Source organism: Zootoca vivipara, chromosome Z2, assembly GCF_965207765.1.
Source record: "Zootoca vivipara chromosome Z2, rZooViv2.hap1.1, whole genome shotgun sequence".
Classification (NCBI taxonomy): Eukaryota; Metazoa; Chordata; class Lepidosauria; order Squamata; family Lacertidae; genus Zootoca; species Zootoca vivipara.
In genome coordinates this window covers 33,229,355-33,250,069 of record NC_142585.1, presented here as the reverse complement: position 1 = coordinate 33,250,069, position 20,715 = coordinate 33,229,355, and the positions used below count along the sequence as shown (strand labels likewise).

The 20,715-nt window shown below is 43.2% G+C and overlaps 1 protein-coding gene across 8 annotated transcripts in view; it reads right to left on the bottom strand.

The window, feature by feature from the left end:
* The window catches only part of BRD3 (bromodomain containing 3), a 33,242-nt gene extending 16,648 nt beyond the window's left edge, over positions 1-16,594 (bottom strand). For 2 of the 8 annotated variants that reach the window (XM_035113132.3, XM_035113133.3), the window contains exons 1-5: positions 16,382-16,592; positions 7,013-7,346; positions 5,038-5,175; positions 3,841-3,988; positions 196-422 (exon numbers count right to left, since the gene is read on the bottom strand). In XM_035113132.3, coding sequence (XP_034969023.1) covers positions 196-422; positions 3,841-3,988; positions 5,038-5,175; positions 7,013-7,213 — 714 coding nt within the window. In that variant the 5' untranslated portion in view covers positions 7,214-7,346; positions 16,382-16,592. Of the gene's footprint in view, positions 1-195; positions 423-3,840; positions 3,989-5,037; positions 5,176-7,012; positions 7,347-15,842; positions 16,334-16,381 lie in introns of those variants that run through there. The other 6 variants (XM_088664734.1, XM_088664736.1, XM_035113130.3 and 3 more) reach the window with 5 other exon arrangements.
* Between the last annotated feature and the right edge of the window lie 4,121 nt (positions 16,595-20,715).

Below are 20,715 nucleotides of genomic sequence, written 5' to 3'. Positions count from 1 at the left end.
ATCTGCATCAATTATTCCTAAAAGAAAACCTCCGGTCTTTTTACAAATTTCCCTTTAAACATTTTTCTTTTCAATTCATTATGTATCATCTCCCAGAAGCTCTTAGCCATTTTACATGTCCACCACATACTGTATGATAAAAGGTACTTCCTACTCTATGATTCCTGTGGTTTGGATTTATTTTCTTTTGCTTACCTTGACAATAGGTGACATAGCAGTTACCACAGGCATGATGGGAGTGGCAGCAGGAGGGGGAGGCAGTGGGGGCGCAGCAGCAGGGGCCGCAGCAATGGGGGAGATGTTCGCGGTGATGGTTGGCACGGGTGTAGCAGCGATGACTGGCGTCTGCGACACGGAGGGAGGGACATTCTGGAAGGGGGCTGATGGAGACACGGAAGATAAGGCTGCTGGGTGCTGAGCTCCTGGTTGTTGTTGTTTTTTTAAAAAAGAAAAACAAGAGAGAAAAGGGTCAAAGTAGCAAACCCCTCCTGGTTCTTTTGGGGATGAAGGCCAGCTCAATCAGAAACATTCTAACCCAGCTGGTCATGATGATAACTACTGTTTAAGAAACGGTGCCCAAGTTTGCTGTTTTCTTCTTCTTTCCCCTCTTCCCTCCCTGTCCCTTCTTCCTTGTGTGCCACCTCTTTCATGACTGCAAGGTCTGCAACTTCTTGTTCCATTAGCTTTGCCGATAAGCAAGCTCCAACAGGCGTTTTCTACCCCTGAATAGAGTTGGGCGATATATCAATATAGTGTCTTATATCAATATTAAGAGCAAATTGTGATAACCATTTTTTTAAAAATTACCTGGCAATATATCGTGAGTCATGTGTGTGCTTGTGTGCAATACTAAAAAAGCATGATATTGCAAAAATCGGGAAGCCAGTGCTGCTTCCTGTCCTGTCGCAGCCATTGCTGTTGCTAACTCTGCTTCAACTGATCGTCTGTGCTTCCTGTCACAGCAGCAGCAGCAGCAGGCGAACACAAAAATCGCTCACTTAGAAACTTTGTGTGTCCTCTCTGCCTAAGCTCTCCGTCCCCCCTGCCTGCCTCCTCAGCGGCAGGCAAAAATAGTTCTTGGAGATATCGTGTGTGTGTGTGTGCACGCATGCATACAGCCAAACTCTGACCGCTCCTAACTCTAACTCCGGCCTGAGCGCTCTGTCTCCTGAGCAGGCGGAGCTCAACAACCTGCGAGCGGGAACTTCCCTCCCTCAGAGACGCCAGGCTCTTGCTGAAACTGGAGCCTCCTTCCTCCTCCTGTTCCCACATAAAAATATAAACTGGGGGAGTAGTAAAAAGCAAAACACACTGCTCTAGCATAAGAGCCGCTTCCCTCTTTCCCTTGTTGTGCTTGTTGTGGGTGTGCGGTGGTCTGTGTGTATGTCTCCCTCCTTCCCCACTCCCATTTTTGTGTTTGTGTGTGCGTTTTGTTTCTGTGAAGAAGGAGAACACCTTGTGTTGTTGTTGTTGATGCTGCTGCTGCTGCTGCTGTTTTAATTAACCCAGCCTCTCTCTGTTGGCAGGTCGCCTTAACTTTACTCTAAAGTAGCTCTTCCCCTCCCCTCCCACCCCTCCGCTTCCCCTATCCCAAGCAAGCTGCAGAGAAACATGCTTCAGATTAGAAGGAAGAAAAACACACTGCTGTGGCATTAGAGCAGTTTCCTTCTTCCCCCTGCTGTGCTTATTGGTTGTGGGTGTGGCCTCTGTGTCTGTGTGTGTCCCTCCCTCCCCACCTCCCGTGTTTGTGCGCGTTTTGTTTTTGTGAATACACAGAGCAGTTATATATATAAATTAACTTAGCCTCTCTCTGCTAGCAGGCAGCAGCTCCTCTTCTTAACTTTAAATTAGCTCTCCCGCCCCCCGCCCCTCCACCACCACCCCAGTCCCAAAGAAACTGCAGAGGAACATGCTCCATAGTTGTTTCAGATTAAAAGAAAGAAAAACACACTGCTCTGGCCACTTCCCTCTTTTCCTCATCTATATGTGGTGTGTGTGTGTGTGTGTGTGTGTGTGTGTGTACGCACACGTGCACGCAAAATTGTCTCTGTGTCTCCCTCATTGTGCGCCTCATTTTCTCCTCCAGACCCTCCTCCCTACCCTAGGACTCAATTCTCAAATCTCCCCTTGCCCATTTGCTTTCTCACACATTTGTTATTATTAATATATTAACATTAATATATTCTCCAGAAATCTGTAACGTTACTGTTGAAGCACTCTATCAATGAGTAAATTTTCGTATAATGCATCAAATTTTCCTTGTACATATATACAGAGAGAGAGAGAGAATTTTTAATCTTTGTTATTCTGTAAAATTCTATCCATTCTTTCTGGTTTGGCCTGGATTATAAAAGAAATGCAGATTCCACTGGCACTAAAAATATAAATTTTGTTTAGCATTTTTTTGTTGTTCTGTTAAAATTTATCCATTTCATTTTCCCTATTTTGGCCTGGTTTAGAAAATAAAATTAACAAACATTCTAATAACTGGTGTTGTGGGATGACTTTCAATGAAGACTCAATAGTGATAAATATTTGAATATCTAAAAGTGTGACAGTGATTGTGAACCGGCTTTTTTCTTGTTTCGTAATGTAATTTATTTTTTAAGGAAACATTCTCTCACCTTACCTTTGATATCTATGCTACTGAAATACTTCTACAGCTTTAATGTTAGAGAAAATGTGCTAATTTAAACATTATTAGTACAGTAGTACTATAATATAACAGTTGAACAATATTGTATGTTAAAGGTAAATAAAAATCTATCAATTTTAGAGTTAGACCCATAAGTAGGAGCATTACCAGGGCATTACCACATTCACCTCTACATAGTTCCAGCTTTATTTCAAGCATCATGATATACTGAAATATTGTAATGTTTAGCTGGTGATATATTGTCATATTGAAAACCAGATATCACACAGCCCTACCTCTGAACTATTTCTGAATCATGAAAACAGCTATTATTTAAGAATAATATTATTTAAGTTTACTGTTCCTCTTCCCATCCATCTCCCTTTTCCCTCATCTGTTGTTTTTATGGTTGTTGTTGTTGTTGTTTTAATAAAAAAAAAACCCTAAGCCTATGGGGAGGGACTTGTCTTGTTTTAAGCCACTCCTGTGATCCTTTTTGAGTGAAGAGAGCCATAGGAAAGTTCTAAATAATTAAAATCCTCTACCTGAACCTCAGCTCCTTCTCTGTAACTTGGGGGAAAATTGCTAGCCCTTAATGTTTCTGAGAACAAGATTCTAGTCCTCATGGTTCTGAATACAGGGCTTCATTAGATAGGAACATAGGAAGCTGCGTTCCACATAGCCAGACCACTGGTCCATCTTGTGCAGCACTGTCTACACTGACAGGCAGCAGCTCTCTAGGCAAAGCTCTCCTCAAGCACCTGGAGATGCCATTGGCAGCTTAACCTGGGTCTTCCTGCATGCCAAGCAAACACTCCATCCCTGAGCTACGACCCTCCCCCTAAAGATTAAGATTCTAGTCCTCATGGTTCTGAATAAAGAGCTGTGTTCAACAGGAGCACAGGAAGATGCCTTATACAAGTCTGACATTTGGTCCATCCAACTCAATAGTGTCCACACTGACTGGCAGCCACTCTCCAGGGTTTCGAAGAGGGACACTTCTGCAGTCCTACAAGCTGCTGTCAGAGACTGAACTTGGGACCTTCTGAATGCAAAGCAGACACTCTGCCTCTGAGCTACACCCCTTTCCCCATTTGTTTCATTCATAAATAATCCACTTGCATTTCAGGGGGTTGGACTAAATGATGCTAGAGGATGCACCCAATTCTACAATTCTATGGTTCTATGACAGATGCCATCCCAACCTGTGCTGTGCCCGCTGCCAGCCATCTTCCGCGCTTTGCCTTTCGGAACCGGAGGCAAGAGCTCAACCTCTTCCTGTGGCATCTGAGCGACTTTTTGAAGGAAGATCTTCTCCAAGGCTTGGGCCATTAGAACGATGTCATCGGTGGGCTGGAGACGGGGTGGGAGAAAGCATGAAGTCATGGGGAGGACACACAGGAAGGCTCAACGCCTCACATCTATTTATTTGTTTGCTTCATAACATTCATACTGTACACCACTTAGGTGTGGTGGGGAAAGACCTCAAATGGTTTGCAAAGAAAGAAAAAGACAATTAAGATCATCACTTAGAAAAATTAACAGCAAGGATTTAAAACTTTCAAAAAATTTAAAAAACAGATCAAAATCTTCTAAAACATCTGGGTAAACTTATCTAAACAAAATTGCTTTCAGCAGGTGCTGAAACAAGTACAGTGAAAGTGTCCGTCCGATATCAATAGGCAAGAAGTTTCAAAATATTGAGTTCTTACAAACATGGAACAAGTATTACGTGGCACCTGTAACAGCACTAAGGCGGCTGATCAAAGGTGCCTGACTGATGTCAGTAGGAAACCACTCATGCAGCAAAGCATTAATCACACTCTGAACCCAACCAGTCAGTCCCACTATGCTAGATCTAATAAGCCAGGAGTTAGGGGTCAAGGTTGCATGCAGTCCGGACGCATTGCCACCAGCATCTCATCCACATCAGCTGATTGCATGAGGAGAAACTGATCCCACAACACACCCTTCATGGCAGCAATGGGTTCTTCAACCAGAGCTGCAACAAGCACAGAGTCATGATCCCTCCAAAGCTGAGCGAGTTTATCCTCAAAAGTGTGTAGCCAGTTGATCACAGCAGGTCTTCAAGGGCTCCCTCCCCTACAGTGGGAGTCAGTAACCCTCAGACCCTCCAGAATAACTCCACCAGCTGGTTACAAGAGGACACAATGTGAGCTGCAAAATGAGCCATTTTTGCAGGCCCACACTGCCACATTATAGGCAGAGTTAGGTGTTTTTAACAGTGTCTGGTCATCTTCAGAGTACTACAGTTCTTCAGAGTACTACAGAGCACTACAGTTCTCGTCTGGTTTGTTTCATAGCCCCGACTTCCTCAGAATACGAAAAGGACACAATGCCCGACAACATACATCTCAGCCCCTGGGGTTCAGATCCGTTACCTTATTGTAGATGTAGCAATTTGTAAACATGGTGTTGAAATCCTGCATACATTCACTGGCACTCCAGTAATAGTTGTGCTCTAGCCGTTTCTTGATAGTCCCCATATCCATCGGGTTTTTAATTATTCTGTGGTAATCCTGTTGAGAGGAGGGAAATCTCATTGTTTATTAATTATTTGGGGAGGGTGCGGGACCGTTTCAGCTAGAGGGACCTATAGGGAACCTTTTGGGGAGTCACACACCAGTGGCAGAAAGCCACCCAGGGTGAAGGTTTGTGGCCCCCGAAAGGCAGATCACACAGGAATGCAGCCCACATGCTGAAGGAAGTTTCCCACCGCTGTTTAAGGTAATCATATGCAGCATAACCATGGTTAAGTGTACTGTAATGTGGGGGATGGAAAATCCATGGCCCTCCAGATGTTGTTCATTACAGAATTATTATTTTTAATTCTCTTTGTAAACCGTGTTGAGGCATTTTCTTTCCTTTTTTTTTACAATCCAGTAGGGTATAAATTTTATGAAATAAAATTACATTACATTATGAAATTACAGGAATTGGAGGTGTAATTTTATTTAAGTAAACATATCTCCATCTCCTGTAATCCACAGCAAGCGTGGCCAATGACCAGGGATGATGGCATATTTTATTTATAAGCATATTTATATATCCCAATTTTAAGACAACAACAAAAATCAGAGCAGTTTACAACCATTATACATAAAGCCATATAAAAAGTTAAGATTAAAAAAAAAAATCAGCTAACTATTGTGGAAAAGATGTATTGATTTCCTGTGTAAATCTGAGGGAATAGAAAAGTTTTCAGGAGGCATTTAAAGGTTGAGATGGAAGTGGCAGGCAGTTCCACAGGACTGGGCCGATGACGCTAAAGACTTAGTTTCTTCTTGCTGCCAAATGAGCCTTACCAACTCAGGAAATGATGCTCTTGCAGAGGATCTCAGTGATCCTTGGGGGACACAAGGGTTCAGGCACTCCCTGAGGTACCCTGGACCTCAGTTGTTCAGGGCTTTGTAAGTTAATAGAAGGACCTTGAACCGGGGTTGGTAGGAGATGGGCAGCCAGAGCAGGGTGTCCCGTGTTCTCAACCAGACTCTCTCCTTAGTAATCTGGATGCTGCATTCTTCACCAGGTGGAGCTTGCAAACCAGGCCCAAGGCCGCTCCACACAGAGCACATTACAGCGATCCAGGCTCAAGATTATGCATGGAATACAGTGGCCAGGGTATCCCTGTCCAAGTGTCCAGGAATGGCTGTGATTAGCAAACCAGATGAAGCTGTTAGAAGGCACTCCTAGCCACAGAGAACACCTGGGCCTCTAGTGAAAACCATGTATCCAGGAGTACCCCCAAACTACACACTTGCTCCTTCAGAGATAGGCAAGTTACCTGATCTGGGTGGGGTTGCCCTATCTACAGACATGGGACCCACCCACCTTAAGAGCCTCTGCCTTCTCAGGAATCTAACAAAGTTTACTGGCCCTCATCCAGTCCACCACTACATCCAGACACAGGTCCAAAGCTTTCACATTCTCTCCTGATTCAGATGTCAGGGAGAAGTAGAGCTGTGTGTGTCATCAGCCTACTGGTGACACCTTGCTCCGAAACTCCTTTATCTAAGGAGCTGTCCCATGGAAGATGGAGCAAGCTTGTTTTCTGCTGCTCCGGGAGGGGAGGACCTGAACCAAAGGATTCAAATGATAAGAAAGGAGATTCTGACTAAACAGTATGAAGAACTTTCTGACAGTAAGAACTGCTTGGCAATGGAACTTGGAAGATGGTGGACTCTTGCTTGTTGGAGGTTTTTAAACAGAAGTCAGAAGACCATCTATTGGGAATTCTATAGCTGTGATTTCTGCATTGCATTTTGGGTTCTATGATTCCTAATGACCACAGATGACGCCTTGTTGGAGCCTTTAAATAAGTGGGGGAACACCTCAAAAATAAGAAACATTACTCACTGGTAAATTCAATTTAATTGCATCAACAGGTTGGTAGAAAGGCCAGGCGAACTGGTGTTTCCACAGAGTCTTCACCACCACATTCTGCATGTACTGAAGTTGGTTGGTCTTCCGCCCAGGCTTGGCTGAGTTGGTGACCTCTGGGGGAGGTGGGTTCGCAGGGCCTTGGGGAGCCTGGATGGCTGAGGTGGCAGCAGACATCTTTCTCCTGCCTCCTCCTCCTCGACTTGCTGGCGTTCAAGGCAGCCGCAGCAGGTCCTCGGGAAGGAATCGTTGTCTTTCTACGATCCCTGGATGGGATGGGCATCCCATTCCCAGGGACCAGCCATGCAGCCTGGAGAGCAGGGAGAGGACAGCAAAACATCAGTCGATGATTTCTAGAAAAGGGCGGAGGGAAGACACATCGTGGAGGGCTTGATCTTTTGATCACAAGGAGCCAACTCTCATTAGGCCCTCCAGTTCTATGACATGGAAGGAGAAGGAGGAGGAGGAGAAGGAGGACGGTTCCCCACCATGAGTCTTTTCTTGAATACAAGGAAGAAGCTTGCAGGGCAATCACAAATAGCAGCTGACTACTAAGCCTGCAAAGCCAGGGCCAGCCCAAGGCTGCAGCCTACGCCACCCCACCCCAAGTCCTTCATACATACAAGAGCACAACTGGCAGGGCAATCACATTTATGGGGCAATCCTTAGAACTGGCCTTGCTCATAACAACTGATGGTACAAGAGCCTATTTCTGGAGAAGGACTGGGAGGGAATCTGCTTTGCTCAGAGACTGGAATTACATCTTAACTCCTTATAATGATGATGCAGTGGCAGGAACAAGAGTGGGGAATGAGCTCCTCTGTGACTTCTGCAAAATCAGACATCAACCCAGCGTTCAAAAGTTGTCGGGCGCATTTTGCACCTGGCTTTCGGCCACTTGCGATCAAGTGAAGATGCCTGAGTGCCAGGATGGCACCTGGTGGCTCTACCATCTGGAGGTGCATGTCTGGGGATTGTGGGATCTTGACTGTTTTCACACACTAGCAATACATCCTATAAAATTCTATCCATTATATTTTATCTGCACAATTAGGATGAATTTCAGGAGCCAATACATCCTATTGAAGAACTGGACTTTCGATCCATCTGGCCCAAAAATGGCAACTACCGGTAGGCATTCCGTTTTGGTGACTATTACACTGGTTTAAGGAGCTATATTGGTGCCAAGCTTATATTTCTGAGTTTCTAACACTGCATCAACCTTCTGTATTTACTACACTACAAAGATGTTTTAAAAAATGTGTTCTAACCACCCAAGTCTAGAGAAAGAATCCAACCTACTACGTTTTTCTTACCATCCTGAAACACATACTGAGCACAGCCAGCACAAATTCACAACTTTGAAAGGAAGAAGGAAAACTAGATAGATAGATAGATATATTGGGCAAGCCATTAACATAAGCAATAAATGAGACTTGGAACATGGAACATACTTGGAACATGCCAATATAACTGCTAGACTACTAACAGCTAAAAGTAAGAACATGCCAACAATGTATTATTGTTTATTTCATACAATTTTATATACTGCTTACCTGTTTTTTTTAAAAAAACCTCAAAGCAGTTTGCAAAAATACTAAAACAATAAAAAATGTAAAGCATGCAATAATAACAATAATAATAAAACCAGCAATAACCTAAAAATGCACCAGCCTTCTAGATACTTGTGTAGGCTTGTCTATACAAAACTGTTTTGAGCAGGCACCAAAAAGTGTACAGTGAAGGCACCTGTCATTAGGCAGGGAGTTCCAAAGTGTAGGCGCCATCACACTAGAAGAACAATTTCTTAATGACATGGAATGGGTATTACATGGCATCTTTAACAGTTCCAGTTCCAGAGATCAAAGCAACTGAGAGAGCTCATGTGGAATAAGGCAATGGGGAAAGCGAAATCTGCTCAATCATATCAACTAATTACTTATTTGTAATGGTGAGCAACCCAACTAAGATCACATCTAAATCTTAAGTGTAGAGCAAATTGGATTTACTTGGGTGGAGCCCAAATAAATTCTACTCAGAGTAGACCAACTGAAGTTAATGGAAACAAGTTACTCGTGGACATTTTTGTGTTGTCTACTGCAAGTATGACTAACATTATGTTGTAATTAAAAGTATTTATCAGAAGCTACCCTTCACCCAAGCATCTCACATAAACAAAGTAGCAAATGCCAGTAGCAGGGTTCAAATCCCCACTTGGCCAAGAAGCTCTTGAGCTCACATCCCATAGAACCATCTGGTTGGTCTTGTGCTCTTGCATGTGCTAAGGACTTGGGAAGGCTGACCCTGGCTTGGCAACATCGGTAGCTGCGATTGGGTTTTCTTTAGTTGGGTTTTCTTTGGTGCTGTTTTAAAAACTACCCTGTTTCTCCGAAAATAAGCCGCAGCCATAAAATAAGCCGTAGCGGGATTTTTAAGCATTCAAGGAATATAAGCCATACCCCGAAAATAAGACATAGTGATAGACGCAGCAGCAATGCTGGCCGTGGCAGGAGGAGGAGGGAAAAAAATAAGACATTCCCTGAAAATAAGCCATAGTGTGTGTGTTTTTTGAGGAAAAATAAATATAAGACAGTGTCTTATCAGAGAAACACGGTAGCTCTTTATGGTTTTTATGATGTGTTTGCAAATTGCATTGAAATGCATATAAAAGGGAATTCATAAATTGTATTATTATTATTATTATTATTATTATTATTATTATTAAGCTTTTGGTCCAATCCAGCAGCCAGGCTCTTATTATGTTCTAAGAACCTAAGCAGAATCTGCTAGATCTAGCCAAAAGGGACCCATCTCCTCCAGCATCCTGTCCTCACAGTGGCCAACCAGGTGCCCTAAACCCTCAATCAGGACCAGAGTACAAGAGCACTCTCCCATTCTGCAGTTTCCACAAACAGGTATTCAGAAGCATTACTGCCACCAATCATGGAGCCAGAGCCTGGCCATCATGGCCAGTAATGGTACCCCTTGATATCCACCGTGCATTTGTTCTCTTTGAAAAGAGGAAGGCAGGAAGGTATCAGGGGAAGCTGAGGCCACCTGTTCACCAAGAGCCTGGCACAGTGCATATTTACTTGCAAGTACATGCCTCTAAATTAAATGGAACTTAATTCTATGTGAGCATAGAACTGTAGCCTTATTTGGGTGCAAGTCTTGGGGAACCATCAATCAGCGAAATAAGCTTCCCAGTAAACACTAAGAACATATGCTAGCAGACTAAGATTCAGACTAAGAGTAGAACTCAGATCCCACTGAAATAGACAAGGCTGAAGTGGTCAAAAGCAAGCTAGCAGTGACTTAATTTAAACCCTTAGTTTAAACTCAGCTAACTTAGCCCAGGAATTGTGAGCAATTCTGGTCACCTTACTGCAAAAGGCATATTAGACTAGATCAGGGTGGATTTGATTTAAATCAAAGTGATTTAAATCACGATTTAAATCACGATTTAAATCACTAGTCAGTAAGGCTTGATTTAAATCATAGTTGATTTAAATCATAAAGACTAATTCTTGCTGGTATAACTTTATTATGCAAGTAGATGAAGATTTTTAGAATAACAACTTTTCATATTAGTTTTTTTATCCCCAGTTTAATAGGTTAATCATTCATATTTGGACAACTTTACTGTTGTACTTAGGAAGGAGAAAAATAATCATTACCTTAATAATAACAATTTAAATAGATTTATTCAACTGAAACAATAACATTTCAGCAAATGTTATTTGCTTAAACAAACATCCATGTTTGTTAACTAATTTGGCTAAACAAAAACAAAATATATATATTTTAAGAAACTTAGACTGTCAGCCCAGCCTACACATGAAAAACTTAAATACTGTCCAAACAATCAGAAAAATATTGTTTCTATTCTATTCACTGAACTTCTTGAAACTTAGCACTGAAGGGGTTGCTTCTGTATTCATAGGTTTGTAGAACAATAGGATTAAGGTCTTTTTCTCAACTCTGTTCATGTTATAACATTTTTGCTGTGAAGAATAGGCATGTGATCTCTGTTGAGTCAAATTCAGTTTTGAGAACTGCAAAAGTAAACCAAGCACCTGTGATAATATCTTGCAGGCAGAGAAACTGCCCAATAATCTTACAAAAACCTCTGGAAGAGGTGAATGGATTAATGGAATTTATTTACCCCATAAATTAAACATATACAACCTTATACTACATAATTAAAAAAACTAATCTTTATTTCATGATGGAATAACCTTTGGATGGTAATATTCTTTCCTCAAAAAGCATTTTATTTAAAAAAATCCAATTTAAAGCAAAAAAATCGATTTAAAGCAAAAAAATCCGATTTAAATCAAAAAAATCCGATTTAAATCAAAAAAATCCGATTTTTTTTATTTTTTTAAAAAAATCATTGATTTTTATCCACCCTGGACTAGATGGCCATTGGCCTGATTCAATAAGGCTCTTCTTATGTTCAATCAGTGCCTAGTGCCCTCCCTGGCAATCCCCATCAATTCCCTTAACTGGAACAGCCATGCTTCCATCAGCCCCAGCATTAAAGAGCTGTACAGGCTGGGGCTGATTGCAATTGTGGTCCCAAACATCTGGAATGGTGACAGCTTGGGAAAGGCTGATTTAGACCCAACACAAAGTTTCAACCTGCTTAAGAGCATAAGAAGAGCCTGCTGGATCAAAACAATGGCCCATCTTAGTCCAGCATCCTGTCCTCACAGTAGCAGACCAGATGCTCATTATGGGAAACCCACAAATGGGATTTGAGCACAAGAGTTCTCTCCCCTCCTGTGGTACCCAAGAACTGGTACTTCTTTTAGAAATGACTCCTTCTGGCAGTTTGTTTCCCAATGCCTGCTTGCAGTGTTAGAAACTCATATGTATAACCTAGGGGCCAAATGTCTCCTTAAACCAAAGTTTCAGACGCCAAAACAGAATGTCTAGTTGCCATTTTTGGGCAAGAGGACTCTAAAGTCTTACTTTTCAAATGATGCTCTAACATGTTTGATTATCAGTTAAACATCTAGCTAGTTCAGATGACAACCCTGAGCTAGGCTAAAAACTTTGAGAACTTAAAGAAAAGTCACATTATCCAGGGATATTTCACATTTTTACTGGCCCATTCCTAGCTCTTTTTCTTAATGATGACACAGTCCATTCATAACATATGAATATTTTTCACAACTGTGAGCAGGGCAGTGGAGTGAAGACAAGCTTCAACAATTAGCTATAATTGTTCACTGCTCCTGCTCAGGATGCACAGAAAAAAGCATTTTGGTTCCAGAAATTTATTCTGATTGTGCAGATAAAATATAACTGATAGAATTCCACAGGATGTGGTATTAATGTGTGAAAACAGTCAAGATCCAATGATCCTCAGACATGCACCTCCAGATGGTGGAGATGTCAAGCACCCAGGCAATCTCACTTGGTTGCAAGTGGGAAATAGTTAAGTGCAAATTGTGCCTGGCGCCTGGCTGATTTTGAACACTGTCTGGTTGGGATATACAAAAGAGGACCCCCACTGATTTTTATATGGATACTACCCTGAACACGCCCAATCTCATCTGATCTCTGAAGCTAAGCAGGGTCAGGTCTGGTTAGTACTTGGGTGGAAGATCGCCTAGGAATACCGTACCAAGTGCTATAAGCTTGGCTTGGAAGGGATAGCTCAGTCAGTAGAGCATGAGATTATTAATCTCAAGGTTCTGGTTTCAAGCCCCACATTGCAGGTGGTTGGACTAGATGGCCCTTATGATCCCTTCCAACTCTACAATTCTATGATTCTAAGGATAATGAACTGTTCCTAATATTATTGACCACTGTCTCCATACCCCCTCATCATGACCACCACCTCCCCTCTCATAGACCCCCAGTTCTGACACAGAGTTGTTGAATGTGTCATTAATGGATTTGTGCAGGGGATTCTCACCCCCAATAAGCCTGCAATCCTAAACACACTTGCTTAGATGCAAAGGTGAAAGTAAGAACATAAGAAGAGCCTTCTGGATCAGGCCGAAGGAGCTAATCTAGTTGAGCACCCTGTTTCCACTGTGGCCAACCAGATTCCCAAAATGGGATGGTCACGAGGAGGACATAAATACAATGGCACTTTCCAAACGCTGTTCCCCATCATCTTGCATACAGAGACAGCAGAACCTGCATGCCCAAGACAGTCTATCACAACAGGCCTCCTTGAAAAGAGCCTGGATGCTGGATCAGGCCAAAGGGGGCTCATCAAAGTCCAGCTTCCTCTTCTCAGGTTGGCCAACCAGATCTGGAAGCACATAAGCAGGACCCTAGCACAAGAGCAACTCTCCTCACTTGTGATCCCAGCAAGTGACATCCAGAGGCATCCTGCCTCCAGGAATAAGGAAGAACATAAGAATGTGCCAAAGAGGGCCCACCTAGTTCAGCATTCTGTTCTCACAGAGGCCAACCAGATGCCCCAATAGAAAGCCCGCAAGCAGAACCCAAGCACAAGAGCACTTTCCCATCCTTTGGCTTCCAGCAATGTGTCACACAATTAATAAGCACAACCCTTCAGATTAAGGCAATAGAGACTCTGGGCAGAGATGACACCCCAATGATATGTCACAACCAGGCTTCTACAACAATGTTACAAGTGCGCCAGATGGGCTCTCCTTATCTAAGGAAGAGGACTCAACATTTGCCATACCTAAACTCTGGAACAATATGTGTTAAACAAAAAAACAAAACAAAACAACACTGCTCTAGGGCATCAGGCTTCAACTGGCAAGTCATGGGCAACTTCCACCTTGCACCTTGATCAACGGTGGCTTGCAACACCGTTGCACTACCACCACAGTGATATATGTGGAATAAACTAAGAAATGGGTCCCCCAGTGCAGAATTGTGTTCATGGTGGGTTGTGGGTCTGGAAAAGTTGAATACAGCTGGAGTGGGCAGAGGGAGGGAAATATGAAAGCTGCTTTATACACAGTGTCAGGTCATTGGTCCATCTAGCTCAATAGTGCCCACAGTGACTGGCAGCCATTGTCCAGGGTTACAGACAGTGAGACTCTCCCAGCTCTTCCTGGAGAAGCTGTGGGGGACTGCACCTGCAACCTTCTATGTGCAAGACAGATGCTCTACCACTGAACCATGGTCCTTTTCCTAAAAATATCTAGTCCTTGTGGTTCTGAATAAAGGGCAGAATTAAACAGGAATACCTTAGTATGGTCCCATTTAACTTAGTATTTTCTACACTAACTGGCATAGGCTTTCCAGGTAGGGATAGGAGTATTTCCTAGCCTGACCTGGGACTTCCAACTTTGTAATTCTATTATTCTGTGCATGCAAAGCAGATGCAGCCTTTCCCCCAAAATAAAACAAGATTCCAGACCTCCTGCTTCTAATAAAGAGATAGTCTATCTCAATACTGCCTACACTGACTGGCAGTGACTCCAGAGTTTCAGACAGGGAGGCTCTCCCAGCTCTACCCAGAGATTCCATGAGAGACTGAAGCTGAGAATTTCTGCAAGCAAAGCAGGTGATCTACAAACTGAGCCACAGGATCCAAAGTCAATTGGGATCTACTGTTAGATATCCAGGCAATCTTCAGTGGACTGAGGAGAGTTTCCAACTCCTAGTTATTTTACAATAGCAACAAAACAAGGACCCCCCCCAAAAAAATAGGCTACTGAAATGAAATGAAGAGCCAGGAGTGGTTATTTTTTAAAATGCGAAAGGATTGCAAAATCAGTTCAGCACTAGTACCCTGTTTCTCATATTTTAAGACATACCCATAAAATAAGCCATAGCAGGATTTTTAAGCATTCAAGGAATATAAGCCATACCCCGAAAATAAGACATAGTGATAGGCGCAGCAGCAATGCCGGCCGCAGCAAGAGGAGGAGGAAAAAAATAAGACATCCCTTGAAAATAAGCCATAGTGTGTTTTTTTGAGGAAAAAATAAATATAAGACATGTCTTATAATATGAGAAACACGGTACAGAAAACAAATCCTTGGGATCTGAATATGTTCAGAGGCACCCTGCTCCTCAGTTTGAAATTTTCGTTTTGGAAGTGATTATAAACAACAACCAAGTAAATCCAACAAGTCTTAAGTCTCCTTGATGCTGCCCCAGAACATGTGCAGAGTGCTTGAGGCAGCATCCCTGTCCATGTCTCTTTTTTTAAGGAGTTGGCCTGCAATCCTAAACACAATTCCATTGTAATAAGCCACACTGAAGGCAAGAGAGCAGACTTCTATAATATAAACATAGTTAGGATTGGGGGTCCCAATAAAATCAGCTGATTACCTTCCAGGTAAACAGGTCTAAATCAGCAGCTACAACAGACACATCAGATAGACAGATCAGTTAACTCTAGGGACAAAAATCGCAGAATTGAGAGTGCAAAGCCCAAGCTGGAGATGGGGAGTAATGGAGCCACATTAAGAGCTAGTCTGGCATAGTGGTTAGAGTGTTGGGTTCGGGCATGTGAAAATCGGGGTTCAAATTCCCCACTCAGCCATAAAGCTCACCGGGTGGGCATGACCTTGGGGCCAACCACTCTCAACTCAACCTATCTCACAGGTTTGCTGCTGTTGTGGGGATAAAATTTGGAGATGGGATCACGAGTATGTAAGCCACCATGAGCTCCTTGGAGGAGAGATGGGATATACATGCGATAAACAAACCAAACAACCAACTGCGATCGCCCCTAAAAGAGATCTCCATATGCAACAGGGTTTTTAAGGAAGAAGAGAAAAGTGCCCCCCCCGCAATCTTTTCTGAGTTTTCTAAAGTGACGACCACACAGGAAAATAAAAAAACAACACACCCCGAGAGAAAAGCGAGGAAACAGAGCGCGACGCGACAGGAGACAAACCAAGGCGCTCGCTGAAGACGCCTGGACGAGGAAGCGGCGCTGCTTGTAGCCGAGCGGAGCCAGGCGCGCAGCAGCGGCAGCAAGGCAAGCGGCTGGCGCACGGGGGCCTGGGCTGGTGGGGAGGCGAGCTTCTCCCCGCCCGCCGTTCCTTTGTGCGAGCGCGGCCGGAGGAAAGCGGGATCGCTCGCCTTTCTCCCCGCTTCGAAAGATGGCGGGCAAGGAGGGAGGGAGTCCGGCGCAGAACGAGGGCGCACGGAGCCCTCCTTGCGTCTGCGGCAGGGCAGCCGCGCGCTCGCCCTTTTGTTATACTGTTGCCAGCAGAGGAAGCGCAAAAAGGAAACGCCGGAGCGGCGCGCTTGGAGAAGGGAAAGGAGCCTTTGTGTGCGCGATTTCGCCTCCGCCCTCCGCGGCCTGCTCTCTTCTTCTTCTTCTCCTTCTCCACCACCACCAAACCAAAGAAGCCCCCCCAGAAGCGCGTCTAGCTTGCTTACTCGGGCCGGCCGGGCTTTTTCTTCCTTCTCCTCCTCCTCCTCCTCCACCACCACCTCCTCTGGCTGCTGCCGGTAGGGCTCGACTGATTCCCCCCTCCTTCCACTACCACCACCTTTTTTTTTCTAGTTCTCTCCAAAGCAAGTAAAGAATTGATGTGCTACGAGCTACACAGAGAGAGAGTCTTTTCAGAGCTAGCCAGGCGCACTGCTCATGCGTCCCCGCCGCGGGGGCCGGTGGGTAACGTAGTTTGGCGACCCAGCTTGGGAAAGGTGCTCCGCCCCGGCCAAGACTACAAATCCCAGCCTGGAGCACAGGCTCCTTTCTTTCTTTGCGCCCTCCTTTTCTCCCCCCCCCCGGTATGGACCAGAAAGCGGAGGAGGATCAAGCTTGCGAAGGTTTCACATGCGTCTGTATGCGTACACGCAAACACAGGAGCAACATGGGGGGGGGGGTTTGCAAAAATGTGTTTCCCCATTACAGTATTTCTTTTTTGAGGAGGGGGTGTCCAGGAGGGCGGGCATTTCCAAGAGGAGAAAGTCTGCCGCCCAGGTCTTCCTCCATGCAAATACATCTCTCCCGCCTCATTTCGCTTTTTTAGACTAGGAAAAGGCGCGAGGGGCGTGATACATCTCGTCTCTTTCAGACTCAGACTTTCTCGTTTTTGCCTCCTAAAGACTTACCAACCGGTGATAATTTGTAGTAGTAGTGCTGTTATTATTCCTGACTTAATTATCGTCACGGATTTGCATTTGAATCATTTCCAAAGGTATCTGGCACATTCCTGGCTGGCTGACGATATCTTGAATGCAAAACACATAATATTTATTGATTCCTGAAGATTTAAGGCTGGTAGAAAATATTGTTAATAGTACTATTATTATTACTGATATTATTATTACTGATTTGCATTTGAATCATGTCCAAATGAGTCTGCATTCGAGGCTCGATCATACATACTGTAAATGCAGAAGACAGCAAAAAAAAAATTTCTCCAAAAAACTTACAAACTGATTGATATTATCATTACCAGTTGTTATTACTAAAGTTTTTTTATTGACAACAACAACAATTTGCATTTGAATGATTTCCAAAGGGTATGTGCATTCCCGATAGGCCAGAAATATTATAAATGCAGAACACTGTGTGCTTGTTTTATTTATTTATTTATTAAGTGTGTTTTGCTGGATTTTTCAATCATACAAAAACAAACAAAAACTAAACAGACAATAATATCCATAAGAAGAATAAAGAAAAGTTTGTTAAAATGAAACTAAATAAAATAAATAACAAAGTATTCCCATCAAAGTACATGAAGTTAAGCGTTCTTGGGCTTTATTGTATCAATATATAAAGGAAAAGGTCGTTTTTATTTTCCTCAAAGCAATCAGTTCTGTTTGCACTCTCTTACCTGAATAAGACCAGCCATTTTCATTTATTTCTCAGACTACTCATTTTATATTATTATTAAAGTATTTCTGTAGTGCTATATTATTCTATAGCGCCATGTTATGAAATAGGGGTGGGTGGGTGGGTGGGTGTGAATTCCCAGGTGCCAAGGTCCAAGTCTTGGGCAAGTGCTTTTTGGTGAGAGAACCCCAGCAGAGAATGAAAGAGTCAAAATATGCAGCAAAGCAAAGCATGGAATTATAAACTCTTAGGGCTTTACAATATGCCCTTCTAAGTGAGTTCCAATATTTCCCCATTCAAAGTTCCTTACAGACATTTGGAAAGAAAGATGGCGGGCTAAACACTTGTCGACAACTTGTTGACAGAGATAATTATGTCATAATTAATGATAGCCAAGCCATAAACATTGGCTATCATATTTGCTCTGGAAAAGCAGAAGGAACAAGGGATCAAGCTCTGATGCTCTGAAAAAATGGTTTTCCATGCTGGAAGACCAAGAAGCTTCGGGGAACCCAACAGGGGCGAGTGACATAGAGCCAAGGGACATTCCTCTTGCTCAAACACATTATAGTCCTTAATGTCAGCCCTTAGGGTATATGGTCAACAAAGCCTTCCTTTCTTTAATTACGTTTGAGACTGTTATAAATCATGACTGTGGTGATATGCATCTGGAGTGTGAGTAAACTTCTTGATTAAGAAGAAATTATCATTAAAAACTGAAAGCAAAACAAATGGCACATTTCAATTGTTTGTGACTAAGAAAGGTTCCAAGAAATGGCTAAGGGGTGTTCCAACTGTTAGAATTCTTTATTTTATTTTGATGAAAGTGCTCAGTTCCGGCACCTCTCAGGTAGGCGCCATTGCCATTCATGGTGAATTCTGGCACCTCTTTTTCTATAAAAATAGCACAGCATACACCTGTCAGAAAAGTTGCAGAAACTGCAAAACTTAGCTTTGTTACAAATTAGTAAACATTTTTAAATTATTGGTATAGGTCAGAACACAAGAGTGGCTGGTGAGAGCCATGTGGTTGATGTGATTTCCAGTGCCGCGGAAGGGAGTCCCCGCGCTGCACTGCACCAGTTTAGCTCAGCACGCGGCAACTCGCCAAGTGGGTAGCTCAGTTCAGGGGCGGCTTGTGGGCTGGTTAAACAACCCCCGTGGGCCGCTTGTGGCCCACGGACCTTAAGTTGCCTACCCCTGAGCTAGAGCAATCAGCTGAAACTTCACATGCTGGGTTTCTCAGGTAGACTGGGAGTGGGGGACAATAGGATTGATTACCTGTTTGTTCCCAAGGTAAAGAAAGTGACATAGCTAAGCCTGGCAGGACAGCTTACTCTCTAGCATCAACCAATTTATGCATTAATTAGACTTACGGTAAAAATTGTATGAGAAATTCCTCTGACCAGGTCTTCCTTATGTTATTCTGTAAGAGATGGATAGCCCTGTCAATTTCAGTTCTTCTCCCTAATTTTTCCAGTTTGCACATTTCCACATCAACTTGCATTAAAAAAGTGTCTTTGCAAAAAATCAGATGCATGTTCATGCATACACCTAATGTGCAATTTTTTTGCAAGTAAGTTACTTTAATATTTGCATATGTTATTTTCACTAGTGTGTGTGTGTGTGTGTGTGTGTGTGTGTGTATGCACCTGGGGGGGGCAGGCACACGATATAGCCAGAGAATTGCATTGCAAAACATGGGGAAGTGTAAATTTTTGAGGGACATCTATATTTTGGTTCATGACTTGTTTTGGGAAGGATGAATTTATAAACTCATAGAACTGTAGCATTGGATGGGATTCCCAGAGAATAATCTAGTAGTCCAACCCCCTTCAATGCAGGAATCACAGCCAGAGAATCTCTGGCAGATGCCCATCCAACCTCTGCTTACAAACCAGTGAAGAGGAGTGCACCACCTTCCAAGGTACTGTAGTCCATTACAATGTCAAGCAGCTCTTCCCACCAGAGGAAATCTTACCAACAGAAAAGTTCTTCCTAATGTTTACTCGGAATCTCCTTTTTTATCATTTGAATCCATGGGTACAGGTCCTCTCCTCCAGAGGAGCAGAAAACAAGCTTGCTCCATGTTGCAGGGAAGATGTTATTGGTCAGGGATGTTGCAGCATACATACAGATCATCCTTTCTGAGTCTTGATGCCAAAGCAGAGAGAGGGATGTTTCCCAGGGGAGCATAAAAAACTCAAGGTCTAGTGGTGCCTGGAGGAAATAACTGCAGGTGTCTGGAAAATTAATGAGACACTTAATTGCATAAATGTGGGTTCCTGTTGAGAAAAGGACCAGGGAGGCTAATCAGGAGGATCCCAAGAAGTCTGGGACAGTGAATGAAGAGAGATAAACAGCTGTTGCCTGTTGTGTATGTGGCTTTGTTGTCGTCTTCATCTGCCATTTGACCATTTTCTGTTTGCACAACCATCACTACTATGTCTCTGTAGCACTGCAATGCTTCAAGCAGTAGTATGTTACTTCAGATCTACCTGACCAGAGTAGACCTAAAGGCCATATAGTCCAGCGTCCCTTTTCCTACAGCAGCCAGGAGCAACGTAACTCACAACGCATCACTACGTTGCTTGAAAATATCAAATCAAATTCTTCACTAAAAAACAACTTTCCATATACAGTATTACCACAAGATTGAAGGGAATTATAAACATGATCTGCTTGATGCATATAACAAAATAAGGTTGCCATACAATTTAAAAAAGATAGGGCTTAGAAAAGGCATCCCCAAACTGTGGCCCTCCAGATGTTTTGGCCTACAACTCCCATGATCCCTAGCTAACAGGACCAGTGGTCAGGGATGATGGGAATTGTATTCCAAAACATCTGGAGGGCCAAAGTTTGGGGATACCTGGCTTATAATTTCCTTTGGTTGTGTGAATCTGATGTTCTGACAGATAGCAAA